Below are 19,523 nucleotides of genomic sequence, written 5' to 3'. Positions count from 1 at the left end.
GTTCAGATGTTGCTCCAGACCCCTGTAGAGTACAGAAGGTATTTTCTGATCATTCTAGGGTACATTCAGAATGTACTCTGTAATTACAGTAGATCCGCAGGGACAAATTGTCGCTCGTTTAAGTACCTGTAGTAATGCATGGCATGCCTGTGGGGGAGCTAACATGATTGTATGTGTTGAGTCAAAGGTTTGGAGACACAATTTGCTTGATATTCACTTACAAGGTTGTTTGTGTACAGAACAAACTTACAAATGGGGCTTTTGTTTCTATCTTTTTTTGTGTAGCCTGTCCTCGGTGTAACCTGAAGTATGATGAAAAATATAAAAAGTAAAAAGCTTTCTTATTCACAAGGCTTAATCTGTTTCTCAGCCATTTGTATATATACTTTTCAGGCCATTTTGCCGGTATGTCTCACTGTGGGCCTCCTTGCTGCATCCGTCTGGACTGAACAGGGCTGAGATAGCATGAGAGACTCTGGAGCACAGAGCACGAGGGATATATCCCAAGGCTAGCTGCAGCATCATCACTCTCCAAAACATTCCGCCTCCGCGACGCCATTCTCCCCCCTCCCACACAAGCCCAGTCCCTCAGTGCCAGCCTGACAGGGCCCCAGTGATCTACCCTGAGGCCCTGGCCATGCTTGCCTCACTTTCCACTCAACTGTGTCCTTGATCTGGTTTCAAACCCCATTCCCCCCCCCCCCTCCACCTCTGTTTATATTCCTCTTTCCTCCCATGGCAGTCTTCTGCTTGACAGTCGAGACTAACAGTGTTCTGTAACGTTAACCATTCTGCTCTGTTTTGGGAGTTCAAAGTAGACTTGCTGCTGTGGTCTGTCTCCCTGGAAAGCCTATCTTAAATCCTTTTTCTTTAAACTGAGTGTTTGCCTTGCGGTTGTTGTTTAAACCAGTCTTTGTCTTGCCATGGGCCTTGAACACAGCTTCTCACCAGACTCACCAAGACTTTCCGCATCTTGCTGACATTACAGAACTGAAACTGCCCGTAAAACCTAATCCATCTACGTGCTGCCCCCTAGTGTTAAGAGTCACGCTGACACGAGGAGGGAAGCGTCAAATAGTTGAGAGTTCACGACTGTGTCTAGACTGTTGATGCCCACTCAAGCGAATATGGGATGAATAACACAGAGAAACAATCCTGTTTGATCTTTTATTTCCTCTGCATCTCAGCTGCTACGCATCTTTAATCCAGACACCAACGGAGAAACAAGTAGAGAACAAAGAAACCCTCACTTCAGAAAATCCATCTCACAAAGAAAAAGAAAAAAAAAAAAGTAAAATAGACGTACGATTTCACAAACAGAAGACAGAACTACAGAGGGATTCAGACAGAGACGCACAGAAGGCAGAGGAGGAAGGGGCGGGCGTGAGCTACAGAGGGGAGGAGTGCAATATAACAAAGTGCTGGAGGTGTGGTCACATCCTGGTCCGCGGTCGACCTCGCCGGGCAAGTAGGCGGGAAAGGACCTTGAGAAGAGCAGAGCAGCTTCGAGCACAAGCGAGTCGCAACGACCAACGGAAAACGTGACGGCTAGTGATGGATGGGGGCTGCGTGGCGCGGACACAGTGGGACGGGCTTGGAGGGGAGGAGGACGGCAGAGGTCAGGATGAGTCGGGCTGGCAGCGTCGACACGGGGCCCCTTCGCTGGCGTGGGTAACTGGCATTTCGACTCTACCACAGGCAGATATGAACCAGGGAGAGCAGGTCCGCGACCACGTCGCTCTCGGGAGGAGCACCGCAGGAGATGATATGAAAACGGATGTATAAAAAGGATTAGCCGGCCGTTACGGGGTCCCCCATCTTTATGAAGGGGTCATCGCAACTCTGCTAGTTCATGTGGCAAACGCTCAATTCATGAGGAGAACAGCTCCAAAGACATGTCTCCTGCTAGACCGACAGAGGCGAGCCAGGACCTCAGACTGACCGATCCCCGACCCTTGACCCCAGGCTCCATGATCCCCCCCTCCATGATTCTTCTTCCAACCACCTGCCACCCTCCCCTCCCCGTGATGTGCACCAGTCACACTACGTATCTTCACAGAAGTATCCACGTCAATATACTATAAATAGCAATAATTGTCATATGTTAAATATGAGGTATAATAAGTCGTATGTTCTACTGCGTACAGTATAGTACACAACACCATTCTTCCAGGGATGGACTACAAACACATGGGGAACAGAAGAACAGGAATGGCTTGGGATTATTTCAATCAAACGGAACAAAGCATAGTCTCTGTAGAAGCTCCTCTCAAGCCCAGCCAGGCTGTCAGACCGCGATGGGGTAGCGAACCTTCCGGAAACACAAGTGTCTCTTAAGAGACGATATCTGGCCAAGGGGGAAGGCTAGAAAGAGATGCAGTCACCCATACATGAGATATGACCACAGATGAGGACAAAGAGTTCCTTAGTGAATGGTGATCGTTTCAGTGGACAGTTTTATTTTCTTCTTCCTGCCACAGAGTAGCTTGACAGAGCCAGGCGACTGGGGTCTCCACCAGCAGACATTCACACTGGTCCAGTAGCCCTGCAGCATTCAGTCGGTCGATGCAGTCACTCAGACAACACAGGTAGAAAAAGATGTTCTGGTCAACCCCCCCCACACAGTCCGTAAGGGGAGATTCTTCTCAGTAGAAAGAAGAAAAACACGAAATACAACAAATAAAAGCTCTAGAAATTGCACTCTTTTGCAGTATCCCTCCCCAGTCCCTGTTCCTGTTCCTGTGATATTTACATTCAGAAATGACTCCAGGACAGGACAAGTAGAATAGAAACATGTTCTTTTGAGGGACCCCAAAAAATTCAAATCAAACAAAGTAAACATTACCATGACGATGCATAAGCAGACAACCACTACTGCCTGTTCTGCGATAAAGTCTTTTTGAGAAAGAAAGAAAAAATTAATTCCATCCAGGTGTCAAGATCTCTCTAAGCTTATAGACGACTACTGTGCCGGCAACAGCACTCGGCTGCCCTCTGCAGTCAGCAGCAGTGTCACTACAGAAATCTGCTCCTCCAGGTTGCAGCGCGTGAGCGTTGGTTCATGTCAGTGTGTGTGCCGTATGCGTGTGCTGCACACGCACCCACATACAAACAAACAGTCAGGAAGCCCTAGAAAACTGCCACTCCTCGAGGTGGCGGGGCAGTCTGTTCACAACCAGGAGACCCCAGCCTGGGGGGAGGGGGTGTGCAGGCCGGGCCTAGCGCAGTTTGAGCTTGAAGGTGGAGATCTCCATGGGCTCCAGGCTGATGAGGGAGTCGTTGGCCAGGGCCGTCCCAGGGTACATCAGGGACAGGGACATGGGCTGGAGCAGCTGAACATCCACGTTACGGAAGAGACCTGACACACTCAGCTACACACAAGCACACACGCCCAGAGAGACAGAAACAAGACACCAGTTACCAACAAAGTACAGGCTGATAAAAAGAGTGTGTGTGTGTGTGTGTACTGACCTGTCCTTGGGTAGTAGTGCAGTTAAAGCCTGGGTTAGGAGCCTCCAGCCCACAGTCCAGACCTTTCCGATGCAAGATGAGGGCAGTGTAGGGAGAAGGGGAACGGAAATCCTACACACAATAGAGAATAGGTATAGCTCAGTGGTAGAACATTTTCCTGCAGTTCAAGAGGTCTCAGGTTCAGATCCCCATTTGTCCTTGGCTGAGTGAACACATTCCAGTCCAGACGTCCCTCCGGGGGGCAGGGCCCGGGTACCGTACCTGTCCCTGGATACTGCGCAGGTTGAGCAGGTGGAAGTCACAGGGGAGGGGGCTCCTCAGGGGGGAGAAGGTCTGCAGGGGGGGGACACCCCTCTTCTTGGGCAGAACGGGTAGCCCCAGCACCTCGTGGTTCAAGATGGCGGAGGTCATGTGACTGAGCAGCGACGGAAAGCTGGTCGGTCCACTGTCCACCACCTGGGGGGAAGAAGCAGTCAGAAAAACCAGTGCATGATGGGATACCTCAGTCCTCCAGCTATTTCCCCTACTGAGAGACCCCTGGGAGGTCACGTCTGTTTGGATCGTGGCTCTAGTGGGAGACTACCAAACACATACTGGTTTCCATCACTTGGATTCTGTATATATAATAATTTATATACACACACACACAACAATCTATAATCTTTAGAATTTAATAAGATTCAAAGAAAAAAGAGATTCTATGGCCCGGCCCGGGCCTCTAGGTTCAGAAGTAAAAGCAGGACTTCCAGCAGAGAGCCAGGCTTCGCATTACTATCCCCCATCCCAGAGGCCGGGTGCAGGGCTGGTCCCAGAGCTATGCACACAGCCCAGCTATGGAGGAGAGATCTACAGAGGCAATCTACAGCCAACTACAGCACAGAGCAGGGCAGCTGGCTAGCCTCCTCACTGTCGCCTAGACAACTTTACCTCTTGAGCTCTGCCTCTCAAGATGAAGGCGATGAAAGAGTATAACTTGGAGAAGAGCTTGGCAAAGAAGCCAGAACGCTGAGGGGCATAGAGTGGTACGGCGAGAGAGGGAGAGAGAGAGGAAGAGAAAGTGAGAGTGAGGAAGAGCGAAAGAGAGATAGTGAGGCGAGAGAGTGAGAGAGTGAGAGCGAGGATGAGAGAGTGAGAGTGAGGAAGAGAGAGTGAGGAGTGAGAGAGCGAGGAAGAGAGAGTGAGAGATAGAGTGATAGTGAGAGAGAGTGATAGTGAGGAAGAGAGAGTGATAGTGAGGACAAGAGATTGAGAGTGAGGAAGAGAGAGTGAGGAAGAGAGATGGGGGATGAGAAAGAAAAAAAAAAAATCATACGAAAGAGGGTTAAGAGACAAAAATGGAGTAACGGGTTAACAACATGTGCAGCCCGAGATATGATGACGCGACAGTTCTCTCTGATAAATGCATGAGCCCGCCTACTCCCGTTCTGACTGGCGCTGTGTATTGCGTCATGTGCTCGGGGATACGGCAGAGTGAACAACACGTAGCCCGTTTGAGCTCAAACTGCTTGCCTGACGCCTCGCTCCTGACTGACCTTATTGCCAAGTGACCTCCTCTCCAGAAGGAGCCGGAAGCGGTTGGCCGTCTTCTTGTTGTCCTTCAGGCCCTGGCCCAGGCCACGGTTATCATCCTGCATCAGCCTGCGGTCCAAAATGACTTCCAACTGGCCTGAGGACAGAGGGGGAGAGAGAAAGAAAAAGAGAAAGAGGAGAAAGAGAAATCCAAATCAGGTCATAAGTTACCTCCCTCTTTATCCGACAACAAGACCCCAGGAGAGGAACCAAGTCCTCTCTCCCCCGCCCTCTACTGCCTCTCCCCGGGTGCGGTGGTGGCCGGTGGGGGGTCCTGACCGTTGTCCAGGCTGCTGGCGCCCAGGGCCTGGGCCGTGTGCAGGCTGAGCCTGTGCTGGCCGTCCTGGATGAAGGCCTGGGTGGGCATGGGGTAGAAGTTAGCCTGCAGGGGAAGCTTGAGGAAGTGGCGGCGAGGCTGCATCTGGAAGCCGTTGAGGTCGGTGAAGAAGGTATCGCCGCTCTGAATGTCGGTGACCAGGCGCATGGCCAGCTCCTTGTTGGCCTGGTCTCTGATGTCCACCATGGTGGTCATGTCCACAGAGAGACCGTCCACCCCTGGGAGGGGAAAAGCAGGGAAAGAGCAGGGCTTTGAGGCCTGTGTGTGCGGCGGGATTTATGGCAGCACGTCAAGGATCAGAAGTGCATGGTTCTGACGGTAACTTCAGTGGTTAGTCCAACAGTCTGGCCTTTGCCAAGCACAGTGCAATAATAGCAACTCAACTACATGGTACGGTGATGCAAAAAACATCATCTGAAGTGCCATGTCAAACAATCAGAGGTACTCCAGGTGTGTGCGTGCCCGTATCTTACCTGGCACGTTGTGTATGCGTACGGTCTGCTCAAAGTGCTGGTAGTGCGTGACCACCTCAGAGAACAGAGGCCCCTCCACCACGCGCACCACAGGGGGCTCCCTCTGACTGTAGGGCTGGGGGGGAGGCAAACACAGGGGGCGTCCTGAGATGAAGCGCGTGCATGGCTGCCCTTCCACGTGTTAACTCGAGCCCGTTTCCTGCTCTGCGTGCACCATTAAGGCGGGGGAGGGGGGTGGAGGTGGAGGGGGGGGGGGTCACACCTTAGCTTTTCCGTCGGGCAGGAAGAGGTACGCCCCACTCTTGTCCTTGGAGGTTCGAGTGCCGTATGTCACGAACTGCATCTGAACCTTGACCTCCTGAGGGTCATCCTTCAGCCGGACAGTCTGGAGTGTGGAGAATGAGACCGGGGGGGGGGGGGGGGGGGGGAGGACAGAGAGTGAGAGAGATTAAGGGAGAGAACAGGGGGCAGGGGGGTGAAGAGAGAAGGAAGGGGGAGGGTTGTGTAAAAGGCGGAGGGAGGAGAGGGGGGGGGGATAAGAGTCAGCTCAGTATCTCGCTTGATCATGTTCTCTTTGATCAGTCCATCCCTGAGTCCTACTCCTGCACATCAAAGATGGCACTGATGCTCTCGTCAGCCGTTCAACACACACACACACACACACACACGCACACACGAGCGTTATAAGCACCACAGTGAGAGGTAGAGCACCGCAATGAGTCAAACAGCTGCATGGAGAAGTAAGGCATCACAGTGAGAGATGGAGCCGCACACAGTGACCCAGTATGAACAGGGAGACAGAGCCGCCCCAGCTAACACCGACCTCCAGCAGGCCCGTGGAGCCAGAGAAGCCCAGGGTGAGAGCCTGGCTGGTGACGAAGAAGGGTTGGGGGTCTGCCGGCTGCGAGCGCAGGGGCAGGGGGTCGCTGGCCCGGGCCGTCTGCCCGCCACGGCCACTCAGCCTCAGCAGGGTCTCCGAGCGCAGGGTCATGGGAGAGTCGGCCGAGTCGTACAGGTGGAAGACGGCCAGGCCCAGGGCGGGCACGCGCACCATGAAGGACGCCTGGGAGACGAGACGGTCACACACACACACACACACACAGGGACATGACTCAACTCTGACGTTCATGGAGCTGCTCACGGAGAGAATGACACCTTGCGTGCACCGCGTTGCCATTGCTAACGATTGTAAAGGTGTCTCATTCACACACGCTCACCTGGAAGACCTCTGCACTCATCTGAGTGGGGGTGCTCCACTGACCGCTGAGTTGCACGGGGAGGGTCTGTCCGTCCTCGGTGAGAACGCGCACACGGACCGTGTTGACCAGAACGGTGACCACGCATAGCCTCTCCTGCTCCACCGGGTTGAACAGAACCAAGTACCTGCGGTGGCCAGGGAGGGGGAGACGTCAGACTCTGCCTCGAACCAGACCATCACTGGAGCTCAGTAGAGCTCTGGCAAAAACAGCCCGCCAGCAATATTATTCGGCCTGTCAAATAATTGTACATTTTTTATAGCAAAAAAAGAAAGAGAAAAAAAGACACTCAAAGCACTCAGCTTGCAAACGCATAAACTTTCTCCGCTCTACTTCACTGCGTTCCTCCTAACAGTGTCAAGAGCCACAATAATTCAAGCCTTTCAATGTCATGAATTCACAATGGGTTAGCCGTGTGCTTCGAAATGATTAAAAGCTGCGCTCGACATGGGCCGGTACCTCTCCCATAGAGAAGCCAACCCGGGATTTTTTTTTATTGCGTACCGGAACGTCTCGGAAACAACCGGTGCTAACTCTCGCAAGACCGTGTCAACAGGCAACATAGCCACAGCATCAAACTCGAAATGAGTTCAATTCTCTGGAGCACAACAAACTAGCGCTGGCGTGAACGTCATACGAGCAGCGCGCGACACTAAAACGAAGAGCCTAGTGATGGAGTTATTGCTGCTAAAAGCAGTTATGAATAATAATATTAGCTGGGTTAGAACTGTCAAAAACCCAATTTTCTCTCACATATTAGGGCACAAAGCTGCTGTGCCCCGTTTTGTAGCAAAGTGACTTAACTTTAGCTGTAGGCCATTCACTCACTGTTACTGGGAACGCCAACATGTCAACACGGGGAGTCATGACGGTTTTCCACTTTTCGAGCACCGTTTAACAGTCTATCAAAACATTATTAGAATAGACCGGCCTTGCTAATAACATTATCAACTCTTTTCATCAATACACGTCTCAGTTGAGTCTCTGATCATTTTCTGTCCCTCCTCCTCCCCCCAAAAATTGTCCCAAAGCCAAATGTTCAGTCGACCCCTGCTCTAAGCCATCTCTTATTCACAGCAACAGCAGTGTGGGAATATGGCTCTCTTTAACGGAATGACTGAAATGGAATATTCCTTTTACTTGTCTAATACTATTACCAACTATTACAGCAAGAGACAGCAGAGAGGAGGAGAGAGAGCGAGGATGTTACCTGGGTCCGGCTGGGTCCAGCTCAATGAGAGTACGCTGAGGCAGAGAGTCCTGAGTGGCTCGTCTGTCATCCTAGTCACACAAACACACCGTTAGCGCACTCTGACAGGCCAACTGCACCACAGCACCCGCAGGTGAAAATACTCCAGTTTAGGTTCTCTAAAATGCTTCTACATCACCTACTTGAAAGAAGAAAAAACACTTATAACACTTATATTCCACCCAATTAAGCTAGATCTAATATGGAGGTCACGGAACGGAGCGGAGATGGAATGTTTCATCACCCCTCCCCCCCCTCACCGTCTCCAGGAAGGGCTCTCCCTGGTAGAAGCGATAGATGTCCTTGTTCTTCATCACCAGGAAGTGGGCGGCGTTGATGATCACTTTCTTCAGTCCAATGAGAGATCGCAGCAGCCTACAGGAGGAACATGGCTAAAATGGTCTCCAGCATCCTTGCTTGCCTGTCCTCCCTCGCAATTACTAATCTGTCTTTATTTTTGGAGTAACATCCAGGATCATTTTTTTTATTTTTTTTTTTAACTTAGATTACCTAAAACCTTTGAAAGACACAAGCAACCTCGATGTTTACTAGCCTTCCTAGAGTCGTTTGCTGGCTGTCGTCCTAAAACCCTTACCGGGTGCCGTAGTCGATGACAACGTTCTCCTTGGCAGTGCCCGTAATGGCGTCGTGGTGCTGGAAGAGGGCGACGGTGCGCCTGGCGTCGGCGAGCAGGGCGTAGTCCAAGGTGGGGTAACGCCCCTCCATGCCCACGTGTCTGGCGTGGGCCACTGCCAGGCTGAACAGGATCTCTGCCCCCCTGGGAAGCACACAAAGCATATATATATATATATATATATATATATATATATATATATATATATATATTATATTAAAAAATGTGTTCCCCCTCAAAGGAAATCATTTGAGTCTCCAGTGTGTCACTAAGGTTGTGACAGTGTTTTCCACTGCCCCACCTTTCACCTCTATCCATTCATCCATCCATCCCCACAGCACTGCCCTCACCTCAGGTGGGACTCCAGGACTCGGTCCAGGTTCTTGTAGAAGGGCCGGGAAGTGTAGTAGCCGCTCCAGTAGTGGTCCTCGCGGTCCGCGTAGGCAAAGAAGTCTCCGCTCAGCACCGGGTAGTCCGGAGGCCTGGCGCCCTGCGCCACGTTGTTGGCTTTGTAAACGGCGTTGAAGTAGTCCGTCAGAGTCCCAAACTGGGCCTGGAAGAGTCAAAACAGACTGGAGTGGGATGTGGTGCTGGAGGAGGTCCTTCGGGTGGTGGATCGATTTCATCACGTCTGCACTGGGTTTTGACGTCAGGGTTTCCACAGGGGCATGGTAACAGCAGGCATGGTTACAGGAGGGTTGCGTGAGGGCCACCCGAGGAGTCCTACCTGTACGTGCATCTCAGGATGGGAGTTCATGTAGTCAAAGAGTTTCTGGTAGTTGAGGTACTGCTGGTCCCACTCCAGAGCCTTGTCGTAGCGGAAGTCATCTCCCAGCGGAACCAGAACCACTTTGCTGCGGAATAGCTTGGACTTCTTGCGGTACTGGTCCAAGAGTAGGTGAGCCCTGTATCAGAGAGAAACTGTTTGCATCCAAGAAAAAGGTGTGTGTGTGTGTGTTTGCAAGCATTCCAGGACAAAAGAAGACCTGTGTTTGCAAGCATTCCAGGACAAAAGAAGACCGCAAAGGATGAAAGGAGCCAAGTAACAGAAGGCTGATCAATCTCTCTCACAAAGACATGTACTTTCCTGTATATGCTTCCACCACCACCACCGCCCCTCCTCCTCCTCCCCCCACAAACACAAAACGACGGTTAAGTCAACCTAAGAATCTCTTTACTATACACCTACACTTTGTGGCTGTCTCTTGTCTAGGGCACGCTCTATGGGAGCTGGCTCCTTCCACCAACCACAAACTTCACCTTGACCAAGGCTCTCTCACAGCCACACTCCCCCCCCCCCCCCTTCTAGCCAGTCTGACAGACCGAGGTAGAGGTTCTCTATGCTGCCCTCACCTCTCTGCCACATTGGCCTCCACCACCGCCCGGGGGGGCACCTTCCAGGGGCAATTGACCCTGCCCCCGGGCAGTCTTTTGAAGTCGAATTGGCAGCAGATTTTGGGGTCTGGTCCGCAGGTGTGGGGCACGTCATAGCTGTAGAAAGGCATCATGTGGCAGAAGATATCCGTGCCGGATGCAGGGTCTGAAATCCACAAAGGAGAGAGAGAAGGAGGGAGTGATTCATGACAGTGTCCATTGTTTACGACCAAGGCCACCACCTGAGGAGTTTGACGATGAGCTTGAACAGGGAATAACCATTCTCCCTGACGCCTCAACCATATATCTTGTCTGGATAAGGGCCATATCTCCTCTCCAAAGCTCGATTTTGACTTTGAAAAGGTCGTCCAAAGTGGCAGCACTCAGTCAAAACAAAAGACGAGTGGGAGGATTAGATGGCTGTGCTGGCAGCCGACTACTCACCCCACGCCTGCCTCCACATGAACTCCAGACTGCGGCTCGAGGCAAAGTGTTTCTTGATGGAGTAGTGGACCCTCTGGATGAGCATGCTGGTCAGGTTGGCCCTCTTCAGGAGGTAGGGCATGGTGGCACTGTGGCCGAAGGGGTCGACCGCCCACCCTGACTGAGGGATCACACCTAGGACACAGAGCAGGACACTTGTTTAGCATCAAGGGGAGGAGGGGGGTTGAAACCGGCATGAAGAAGCACTTTTCAGGGGGGACTTAGCGAGGATCAACTGAGGATGTGTGTCATAAATGGCAACGTCTGCGGCTTTGAATCCATGACCCGCAGATATTTAGAGCATGAGTTTTACCTAGGTTCTTCTCCAGCCACTGGTGGCCTTCAATGAGCTGGTCGATCATGGCAAAGTAGTGAGCATTGGCCTCATCGGTCATCACCCAGCCTCCAGTCACAATCTCTAGCTGGCCATCCAGGATTAGCCTGACAAACACAAGAGGCTTTAGTACAGCTTTGACTCCACCTCCAGGTGAGGAACATCCACTGCTCACTCCAAAGACCTCCCCACTAAACAGATAACACTCTTATTTCAAGAACTTCCAGTCTCTCCTCCAGGGTAAAGTGCAAGCTAAACAGATCTGTGCATTGCCCTGTCTTGGCTATGGCTGCACTGTATAGCAACAGATATGGTTTTTCTATGAGCTATGCAGTTATATCGACATTAAATAACAAGTGGAGTCATACATGTGTCCAGATGGAGTGAGAGAGAGGTTAAGAACGTGCTAAAAAGGTAGCATTCCCTGTGGTAGAATGTTAAATGGAACTGGATGACTAACGGTCACATGCCAGCACTGTTCTGCCAAGAGCTCTTCTCTCAAGAGGCAGCCTGGAAGGAATCACTGATGTTAGACCTGGGCCAGCAACATCAGTGTGTGAACACCAGACCATTAGCAATCATCTCAAGGAAGAAAGAAAATAATGTGTTGGATAAATTAAAGGATTTACCACTGGCATGTGTTCATTATAATCAGTACATGAGGTCTTACCTTATGTTACCTTATTATTATTAATATGTTATATCTTACCATATATGACCTTCTAATAAAATATATTAATAAGGTATAATATATAAGGTAAGGTAGGTAAAACATCACATACCAATGGTAAATTGGTATGTGAAATGTAAGAATTTCTCCCACAAACTCTGTCTCTAGAGGGTCCCAAACGATTCCAAGGATGAATAGTGATTCAGATCTGGGGACATTTCCAGTGGGCCAGACTGTCACCCGCCCACACACATACACACATACACTTTAAGACTCACTTGCGCATGGCCTGCTGCTTGTGCATGTCCACGCTGTCCCACCATTTGGAGAGGAAGGAGATCTCTGTCCAGATGAACTTCCTCCGGGGGTCTTCTGCCAGCTTCACCAGAATGTTGTTGAAGATGTGCTGAGTCTGGTCTGTGTAGTACTTATCAAACGTCTTGATCCAGCCTAGTCAGGAGAACCGTTCCAACAATTAGGACTGCCTGACGCTTTTGTTTCATTTCCCAGATGCTTTCATCCAAAACGAAGTACAAGGGGGATTTGAAGCTGCCTCTTGATTTGCTGGCAAACGCTCCACTGATCTTTACCTATTCCCCGATCTACATGGTATAGTATGGAGGTGTTTCAGTATATGACGATGATCACAGAACTGTATCATGCTGTACACTACCATAATATAAGCACTACAATACAGCTTCCTAACTGAGCACAGGTACTGGTATTGAGTCATACAGAGCAGTATAAAGCAGAGTTTCGGCTATCTAAAATAACCCCCCCAGCATATTTTATTTAAACATAGCTGGTACTGTACAAGGGCTCGAGAGGACAAAGGCACTAGTTGGCTGACCAGGCGTCTCAGAAAGCAGAGCCGTCTTCTCATATAGATTTGTTGAAAAAGAACACTGTGTGGCTTACAGTGTACTCACTCCAGGGTGTAGCGATGAAGTATCATCCGATTCATCATAGAAGGATGTTGTTGAATATATGAAACCACAGTCTGGGCCAATTACAGTAACCGGGGCAAACAAGAGAATAGATAGAGGCGCGGTTCACTGCAGGTCGGGCTCCGACCCTGTGCCAGTACTCCTGGTTGACCCACTTAGCTTTACCTGCAGTCCAATTCAACTCTAAAAGCCCGAGCATGCCTTTGGGAAATAGAGAGCATTACCAGTAAAGAGACCTCACCTGTCCTCTATGTGGAACATCAGTGCCACATGCATCGTCTAACAGGCAGCTGAACAAAGTGCACTAAGTGCAATTCATTTGTAGGCCTCCTGCAACTCTGCTAGTAAACACAGAAGCTGATAATCATTCCTGTTCTTGGGAATACAAATTTTGCTTTTTTTTCTGCAACCGTCCACAAGTCAATAACAGTTAGGTCAGCTGCCTGTCTGGCTGGAAATACATCTAATGGAAAATGTCATTCTCAAGCAAAAATGTAATTGAATAGAATGTCAAACCGGCCATTGTCAAGTAAAAATAGCATTGACTACCCACCTCATTGGTCAATTGTGTCAAAATAACGCCCGAATTGACAGCTATTTAAATTGACCAATGCTTAATGCCTCGGCTCCTACAGGCCTAATGGCAGTAGGCCCAGTTCCTTCTCAATAAAACACTCCAGCATTTTTGGCTTGTTCTGGTAGAACACCATTGGTAGAGTCGCCACTTAGCCTGGGAACAATCTTAGCATGATATGAAATGGGGTCTCCCCTTGGTCTTGAGTAGAATTACAACATCCCAGCAGAACTAGCTAACCCACAGTGGCTCAGCTATAGCAAGCTAACCATAACTAGCTAACCCTCAGTGACTCAGATATAGCAAGCTAACCATAACTAGTTAACCCTCAGTGACTCAGATATAGCAAGCTAACCATAACTAGTTAACCCACAGTGGCTCAGCTGTGTTGGTGGCAGGCTGGGTAACAGCCTGTTTAAAGCGCAGCCTCTTAGGGTCGGGAGACAGACACAGAGCTGGAGGAGCAGGCTCACCTGGGTCGTTATGGGAGTGGGGGACTACAAACACTTGTAGAGGCTCATTGTCCCATTCCCCAGGCTCATAGGTGATCTCAAAGCCCTGCTTCCACACTCCGCCATCCAGGTTGTCAAACTTCAGCAGGGAGTACACGTCCAGCATCTGGTGGAATCAAACACAACCAAATATACTCAAGTATCTGAGGTGTATGGCAGGGACAATTCATCAACAACTTTATGAAGTATGTTTCCTTGCCAACTACTATAGGTTATTGGTATCCAAAGCTAAAGTTGTGAAAACGGTCCTGACAAAAACAGTGGCAGTGACCTGTGATTTCAGGATTGGTTGTAATCTCAGCACGGGTCGTTTAACCTAATACCACAACATCCTCCCAGCAGCGCAGCTCACCTGCAGGTCTGTTTGCCCTCGGCTGCCCACAGCAAACTGGCAGTCCTGGGGCTTGACGGACAGGAAGGTGGGGCGTCCATCGAACGGCAGGATCCAGGAGCCGTTGGCGCTGCGGAAGGGCAGCTGACCACTGGGAGACACGGCCCCCGTGTCCGTGAGCTCCAGCACAGAGTCCTTGATGTGGCTAATGATCTGATGGTTCTCCTCCAGGAGCTGCTCCAGCTGCTCTATGCGGTTCTGCAGAACTGAGATCTGGCTCTAGGGGGGCAGGAGGAGACGCGTGACAAACACACATCATACACCATGGAACGTAGGCCATTATTAGCGGTATAATAACGTGTTCCGTCAGCATTTTTTTGTCCAAAGCGACATGCAGAAGGGGGAATCGAACCAATCCTTCAGTCAATTGCTCTACCGCTGAGCTGTTAACACCCCACCTATTCTCATTCTAATTCAGCCAGTGAAACTGATGGAATATTTGTGACCAAAAAAAACTAAACACGACATGACAGTCACAGACCAGAATCCCGACAGGTTGGTTTGTTAATATGGCATTTCATAGTCAAAGGAAGGCTGCTCACAACAGCTTCCGCTGGGGTTGCCAGGGTGCCTTCCACAATGGCTGTTTACAAAAAAGAAACTGAGAGCCTCTCAGGTTAACATGTAAAATAAATTATGGATATAGCTCCACCGCATTAGTCTGTATTAAATAAATTAATAAATGAGTATCTCAACAATTAGACCCGAGAGAATTCTGTGTGTGTGTTAATGAGCTCTTTGATGTAAGCCTAACTCAAAATCAAAGAAAAAGAGCATGCAAAACTTGTGTCTAAAACTTAGTGCCTTCTGCTTGTCACGGTACATCACACAATATGATGTTGCCGAAGTTTTTAATTAGCCTACAGACAAGGACTACGTGTGGCACGCCTATATAAATCACAACTACACTTACCCGTGGGAAGTTCCCGCCATTTTGTCTTCTTGCGGGGTCATGCTGGACTCTGTCCAGCATCAGGTAAAGCGAGAAGACAGCCACACAGAATATGGCCCCGCCGCACACGGTCACCTGTTTCTTCAGCTTCATCCTTCAGCCCTGTAGAAAACCTTTGTTTTGAGGATCACAACCTCAACTAGGGGATGTTCCTTCCAGAAGACGACAGGAACTGGTCCTTAAGAATAACACGGGGGGAGAGTAGTCCTTAAAAGTGCAAAATTGCCTGAGTGACAGGCCAAGCCTGCGTCGGTGCAGGTTATTTGCCACCCGCACGCTGCACAGAGAGGGCAGCAGAGGGGCTGGAGTAGGTGGTGGCAGGGGACGGAGGGGTTCTAAATCAGCAGTAGCTGGCAAGCAGTCTGTCAACTTCGGCCAAACCACAGCCGCCGCCGGGCTCCTTCAAAGTGGCGCTTGTGCTCAACCATCCAAACCTTTGCGATTGCAGGGAAGAGAAAAAAAGAAAAGAAAAAAAAAAAAAAACTCCAAACAGCAGGCAGTGAAACAGGGAGCCTACTGTCCCTGCAGCATGGTATGCGTCTGTGTGAGATGGTGTGTGCTCCTTTGGTTCAGTCCAACTCCCAGAGCTGTGCCTAATCCTCCAGCAAAGCCCCTGTCCCTTTTTACTCAGTTGCCTGCCATTGCAAAGCCATAACAGTTACAACACGGCCACAGTATTGCCACGAAAGGACCTAGATGAGAGAATGACTTGGCTAGGAGCAGCTGCTTTTAATCTAGCCTATTCTGCTTAGCTCAAAGGGATCTACAAATATGGATGAAATAAATGTGACCATTTACTCAGTTACGATGCAACTAAGCAAATGGGTACTTTAGTACTCAGCTATGTGTTACATTAGAGAGCATGCTTTAGACAGTCAATGGATATTTTCTTTTAATGAAGCAAAAATAATAATAATCCTCCATTAACTTGATGAAAAGCACAACTGGCTGACAATAAAAAGCAATGGTATAAAGTAAGAAGCTGTGAGTGGGAGAGGTAAAGAGGCTGGACGGCGTTGATAAGTAAAGGTAAGAAGCAAAACAACCACGCTGAGCCCAGTGACTTGGATTTCAGAGGACTAAGTAAGACAGGTGTTCCTCCTTTCCTTTGCGTGTAAAGCCAGTATGATCTTAATCCTATCAATTCACAAGCTGTCAGCGATTTAGCCTTCCCATAAGGATTCCGGGTGATAAACCCAACACCTCGTCTGGCTGAAAAACGAACTAAATACTTCCCAGTTCAGATGTAGTCAGAAAAAAATATTTGTTAGGCCATCTGTGCTTACTGATGAGTCAACCTTCCTTGTTAGCATTTAAATCTGGGCTGAAGCTTTGGCAGAGTTTGCTCTGCCAGAATAACAATTACAAAGCGTTTCTCTTTAAAGCTATACGCTTGTGAAATAACTATAAGAAATATCCCAAGTATCAGTTCCAACTGTAAGGTCAACAAAACAGTCCAATATAACCGCTAGATCCGATTGGGTGTCGAGTTAAAATACTTTCACACACTTAAGAATATCTTTAGACATTCCCATTCGGAAAACACTCTCCTCCAAGTGTCAAACCCAATTCATGGAATCAGCAGTCCGATTTGTTAATCGATATTCAGCTACCTGTAAGGGGACGAGGGGGACAAAGGCAATTAACCATGTATGTGATCTAATGTAACAGAGGAACTATAGTCAGGCTCGCTAATTCCAAATTATCGTGCTAATGCTATGTGCTATGGTGTCTAACTACAGAGCTAGCTAGATTATCCGGCATCCGACAATTTTCAGTTCCTAATGGGTGCTACAGTACCTAGCACACCTCCATTCCATAGATATGTAAGTCCTCCACTAGGTGCCATTCAAGGCAATCTGTCTAACTAACCCAATAAAGTGCAAATTGAGTAACTGTAGCGACAGTACCACCCTGGTAATTACCAAACCAGCTAGTTCTGCCTACAGTATCTTACCCAACGTTGACAATAGCTAGCTAAGACCGCAGCTAACGTAGCTAGCTAGCAATAATCATCTAACTAGATCCAATGTCAGGATTTGCTTCTCTGCAGCCCAGCAGTGTGTACATCGCATCTGACTGTGCATTCAGGCTAGCTTGTTAGCAAGTATAGTAGCATAACGATACCGGTCTATGTCGAACAGACTAGTCCACAAAAAAAGGTACAGCTTGCTAGCTAGTGGTGCAACCTACCGTTAGCTAGAAACATACAGCCTGTCGACCGTGCGTTGAGGTTGTCACGGTAGTGATGCTGGCTCGCTCGTTTTATCCTTATCCCCCGAACATCGCTCAGACGCAGCATTAGCTGGAGGGTAGGCAAGTAAACAAGATATATCTTGTTTCTAGATAGCTTGACCGATTTGCGCACAACAGCAACCAAGGATCTCTGAGAAGAGCCTGGTGTAGTACAGCTCTTTAGTAGCCTATGGCCAAGGAGCGTCAGTTCTGAGTCTAGCAAGAGTGGTTAATAACGCACTGGTCGATGATTGGTATACAAAATACAGATACCAGCGTCCCCTGTGCTTGCTCAGAAAATACACTCCAACATATGCGCCCTATATAAATACCCTTTTCGGATGAAAAAATATAAGAAAAAGTATTAATAACTGATTTGTACCTAGAGGATATCACATTTCAATACTGAGCCTACTGAGCCTAGTTTATAAAAGACTAAGTTGTGCAAGAATTTGCATTTGGAAAATGATGAAGGCAATATCTCAAGGGAAGCATTGCCCCTGGACGACCTAATAAGTTCCCTGCTCCACAGTCTTGCCAAATGAGTCTGAGCCTCTGAGAGCACAAACGCATCAAAGGCTTTCAACAACACATGGTAGGCTAGTCTGTTCTAAGGATTATCTCATTTAGTATGTTATAAGGACAGATTCAAAAAGTCATGGTGATAATGTGAGAGTTTGTTAACCTGTGAAAAATATAGGATAGTGTAGATATGCTGTGTGAAGGATACTTTGACCGCTGGGGTGCTCATCATTCTGGGTTCTACTGCCCCCGCCTCTCAGAGCCCCCTGCCCAGTCTTACTGCTGCTGGCTGGGACAGGGGCTCAAGCAGTGCTGTACACTAACACTGTATCAGAGCAGCATGAACTTCAGCCAGACGGACACCAGAGGAAGTCTAAAATATCATCTCGACAGGTCAGTGACAGAGAGGAAACAAGGTTACTTAGCTTTGTTGACAACAGTCACATGCCTCATAATCATATTTTTTTGTGAAAATAAGAGTAGAGCAGAAATGTGTATTATGTATGAACAAGTTGTCTGGGAGAATTTAGAGACAGATGGTATTGTTTGTGTGGTATTCTGTCATTTCAGTTTTTAGATTATTTTGAGGCTTGTATTTTGATCTGTCCATGCTTATGCTTACAGTCCATGCTCACTTTTGTTGTCTTTGGTGACTCAGACTTTAATTACTCTTGTGTATTACCATCCTTTTGATACATAAACATTTGACATGGGGAAGTACACTTTTTATTAAACCATGTAGGCCTATGCACCTCATAATTTTAGGGAATGGAAAAATAATGATTACAACTATTTGTTTTATTCTCCAGCAACAGGCCTATTTTGAAGATGGTGATCATGCTCTATGGGTGCTTGGTGCTGGTTCTGTTGCTTACGGACTTCCTGTGGTTCTGTCGAGCAAGAGGTCTCACTGTGATATCAGTTCTAAAGAACTATTTCACCTGCCCCCACTGGATCTCTGGTATCCTCTTTCCCCACCACACCCACAAGAAGACAGAGCGCTGCCATGGCGATAGAAGAGCGTCAGTAAGCCTACGTGAGCACAAAATCCCGAGGGAACTCCCTTGTCTCTAAGGCAACAGAAGACACAAAACAATGGGGCAGTGTGGCTACCCCATTAAACAAGGAGAATGTCCCTGGGGTGCAGACATTTCCATGCCAAACTCTATTTTTTAGCATTCTAACTGTGATAAAAGCAACCTAAAATATGCAAAAAACTGATGCACAATGGCAAAGAAGGGTATTTCTTCTATATAATTCTTAATCCGCCCATTCATCTGTTTAATCGATTATTAGTTTTGTCCTTATCTACAATAAAAAATTGTGGTAGGCCTACTTGCCACTAACTCTACTGCAAAACATTGGTGTACGGTAAATTCTAGAAAAGTTAAAAATGCATATTTATACACAATAAGAAGGTATTTTCGTGCGGATTTATGGCCATTCGATTGTAACCAAATAAAGTACGGAGCAGATTAGGGGTCAACTGCTCAGCTCCATCTCCATTCTCCAATCTCCAAACATTAGAGCTGCTCTCTGC

General features: G+C 48.6%; 2 protein-coding genes across 5 annotated transcripts; one reads left to right on the top strand and one right to left on the bottom strand.

Annotated features, from left to right (window-relative positions):
- Nucleotides 1-1,159: 1,159 nt before the first annotated feature.
- man2a2 (mannosidase, alpha, class 2A, member 2) lies at nt 1,160-17,767 on the bottom strand. 3 transcript variants are annotated; one of them, XM_062461939.1, is made up of 23 exons: nt 17,420-17,767; nt 15,188-16,839; nt 14,236-14,493; nt 13,845-13,989; nt 12,129-12,300; nt 11,160-11,287; nt 10,808-10,981; nt 10,343-10,529; nt 9,717-9,894; nt 9,340-9,542; nt 8,951-9,133; nt 8,616-8,730; nt 8,317-8,387; nt 7,068-7,233; nt 6,674-6,913; nt 6,113-6,235; nt 5,851-5,965; nt 5,320-5,595; nt 5,004-5,137; nt 4,399-4,476; nt 3,733-3,927; nt 3,472-3,582; nt 1,160-3,371 (listed from the first exon to the last, which is right to left on the bottom strand). In XM_062461939.1, exons 2-23 carry the CDS (start codon nt 15,317-15,319, stop codon nt 3,219-3,221), a joined length of 3,537 nt encoding a protein of 1,178 aa, XP_062317923.1. In that variant the 5' UTR covers nt 15,320-16,839; nt 17,420-17,767; the 3' UTR covers nt 1,160-3,218. The 3 variants fall into 3 exon arrangements, with proteins under 3 accessions (XP_062317923.1, XP_062317922.1, XP_062317925.1); XM_062461938.1 differs by having other exon boundaries at nt 15,188-15,404; XM_062461941.1 differs by lacking the exon at nt 4,399-4,476 and having other exon boundaries at nt 15,188-15,404; nt 17,420-17,766.
- On the top strand, nt 17,560-19,329 carry LOC134021284 (protein shisa-like-1a). 2 transcript variants are annotated; one of them, XR_009930488.1, is made up of 3 exons: nt 17,560-18,056; nt 18,244-18,376; nt 18,793-19,329. XR_009930488.1 is itself a non-coding variant. In XM_062461946.1 (2 exons), exons 1-2 carry the CDS (start codon nt 18,174-18,176, stop codon nt 19,055-19,057), a joined length of 468 nt encoding a protein of 155 aa, XP_062317930.1. In that variant the 5' UTR covers nt 18,165-18,173; the 3' UTR covers nt 19,058-19,329. The 2 variants fall into 2 exon arrangements, 1 of the variants encoding a protein (XP_062317930.1); XM_062461946.1 differs by lacking the exon at nt 17,560-18,056 and having other exon boundaries at nt 18,165-18,376.
- Nucleotides 19,330-19,523: the final 194 nt, after the last annotated feature.

Source organism: Osmerus eperlanus, chromosome 5 (genome assembly GCF_963692335.1).
Source record: "Osmerus eperlanus chromosome 5, fOsmEpe2.1, whole genome shotgun sequence".
Lineage (NCBI taxonomy): Eukaryota > Metazoa > Chordata > Actinopteri > Osmeriformes > Osmeridae > Osmerus > Osmerus eperlanus.
This window is presented reverse-complemented; position numbering and strand designations above follow the sequence as displayed.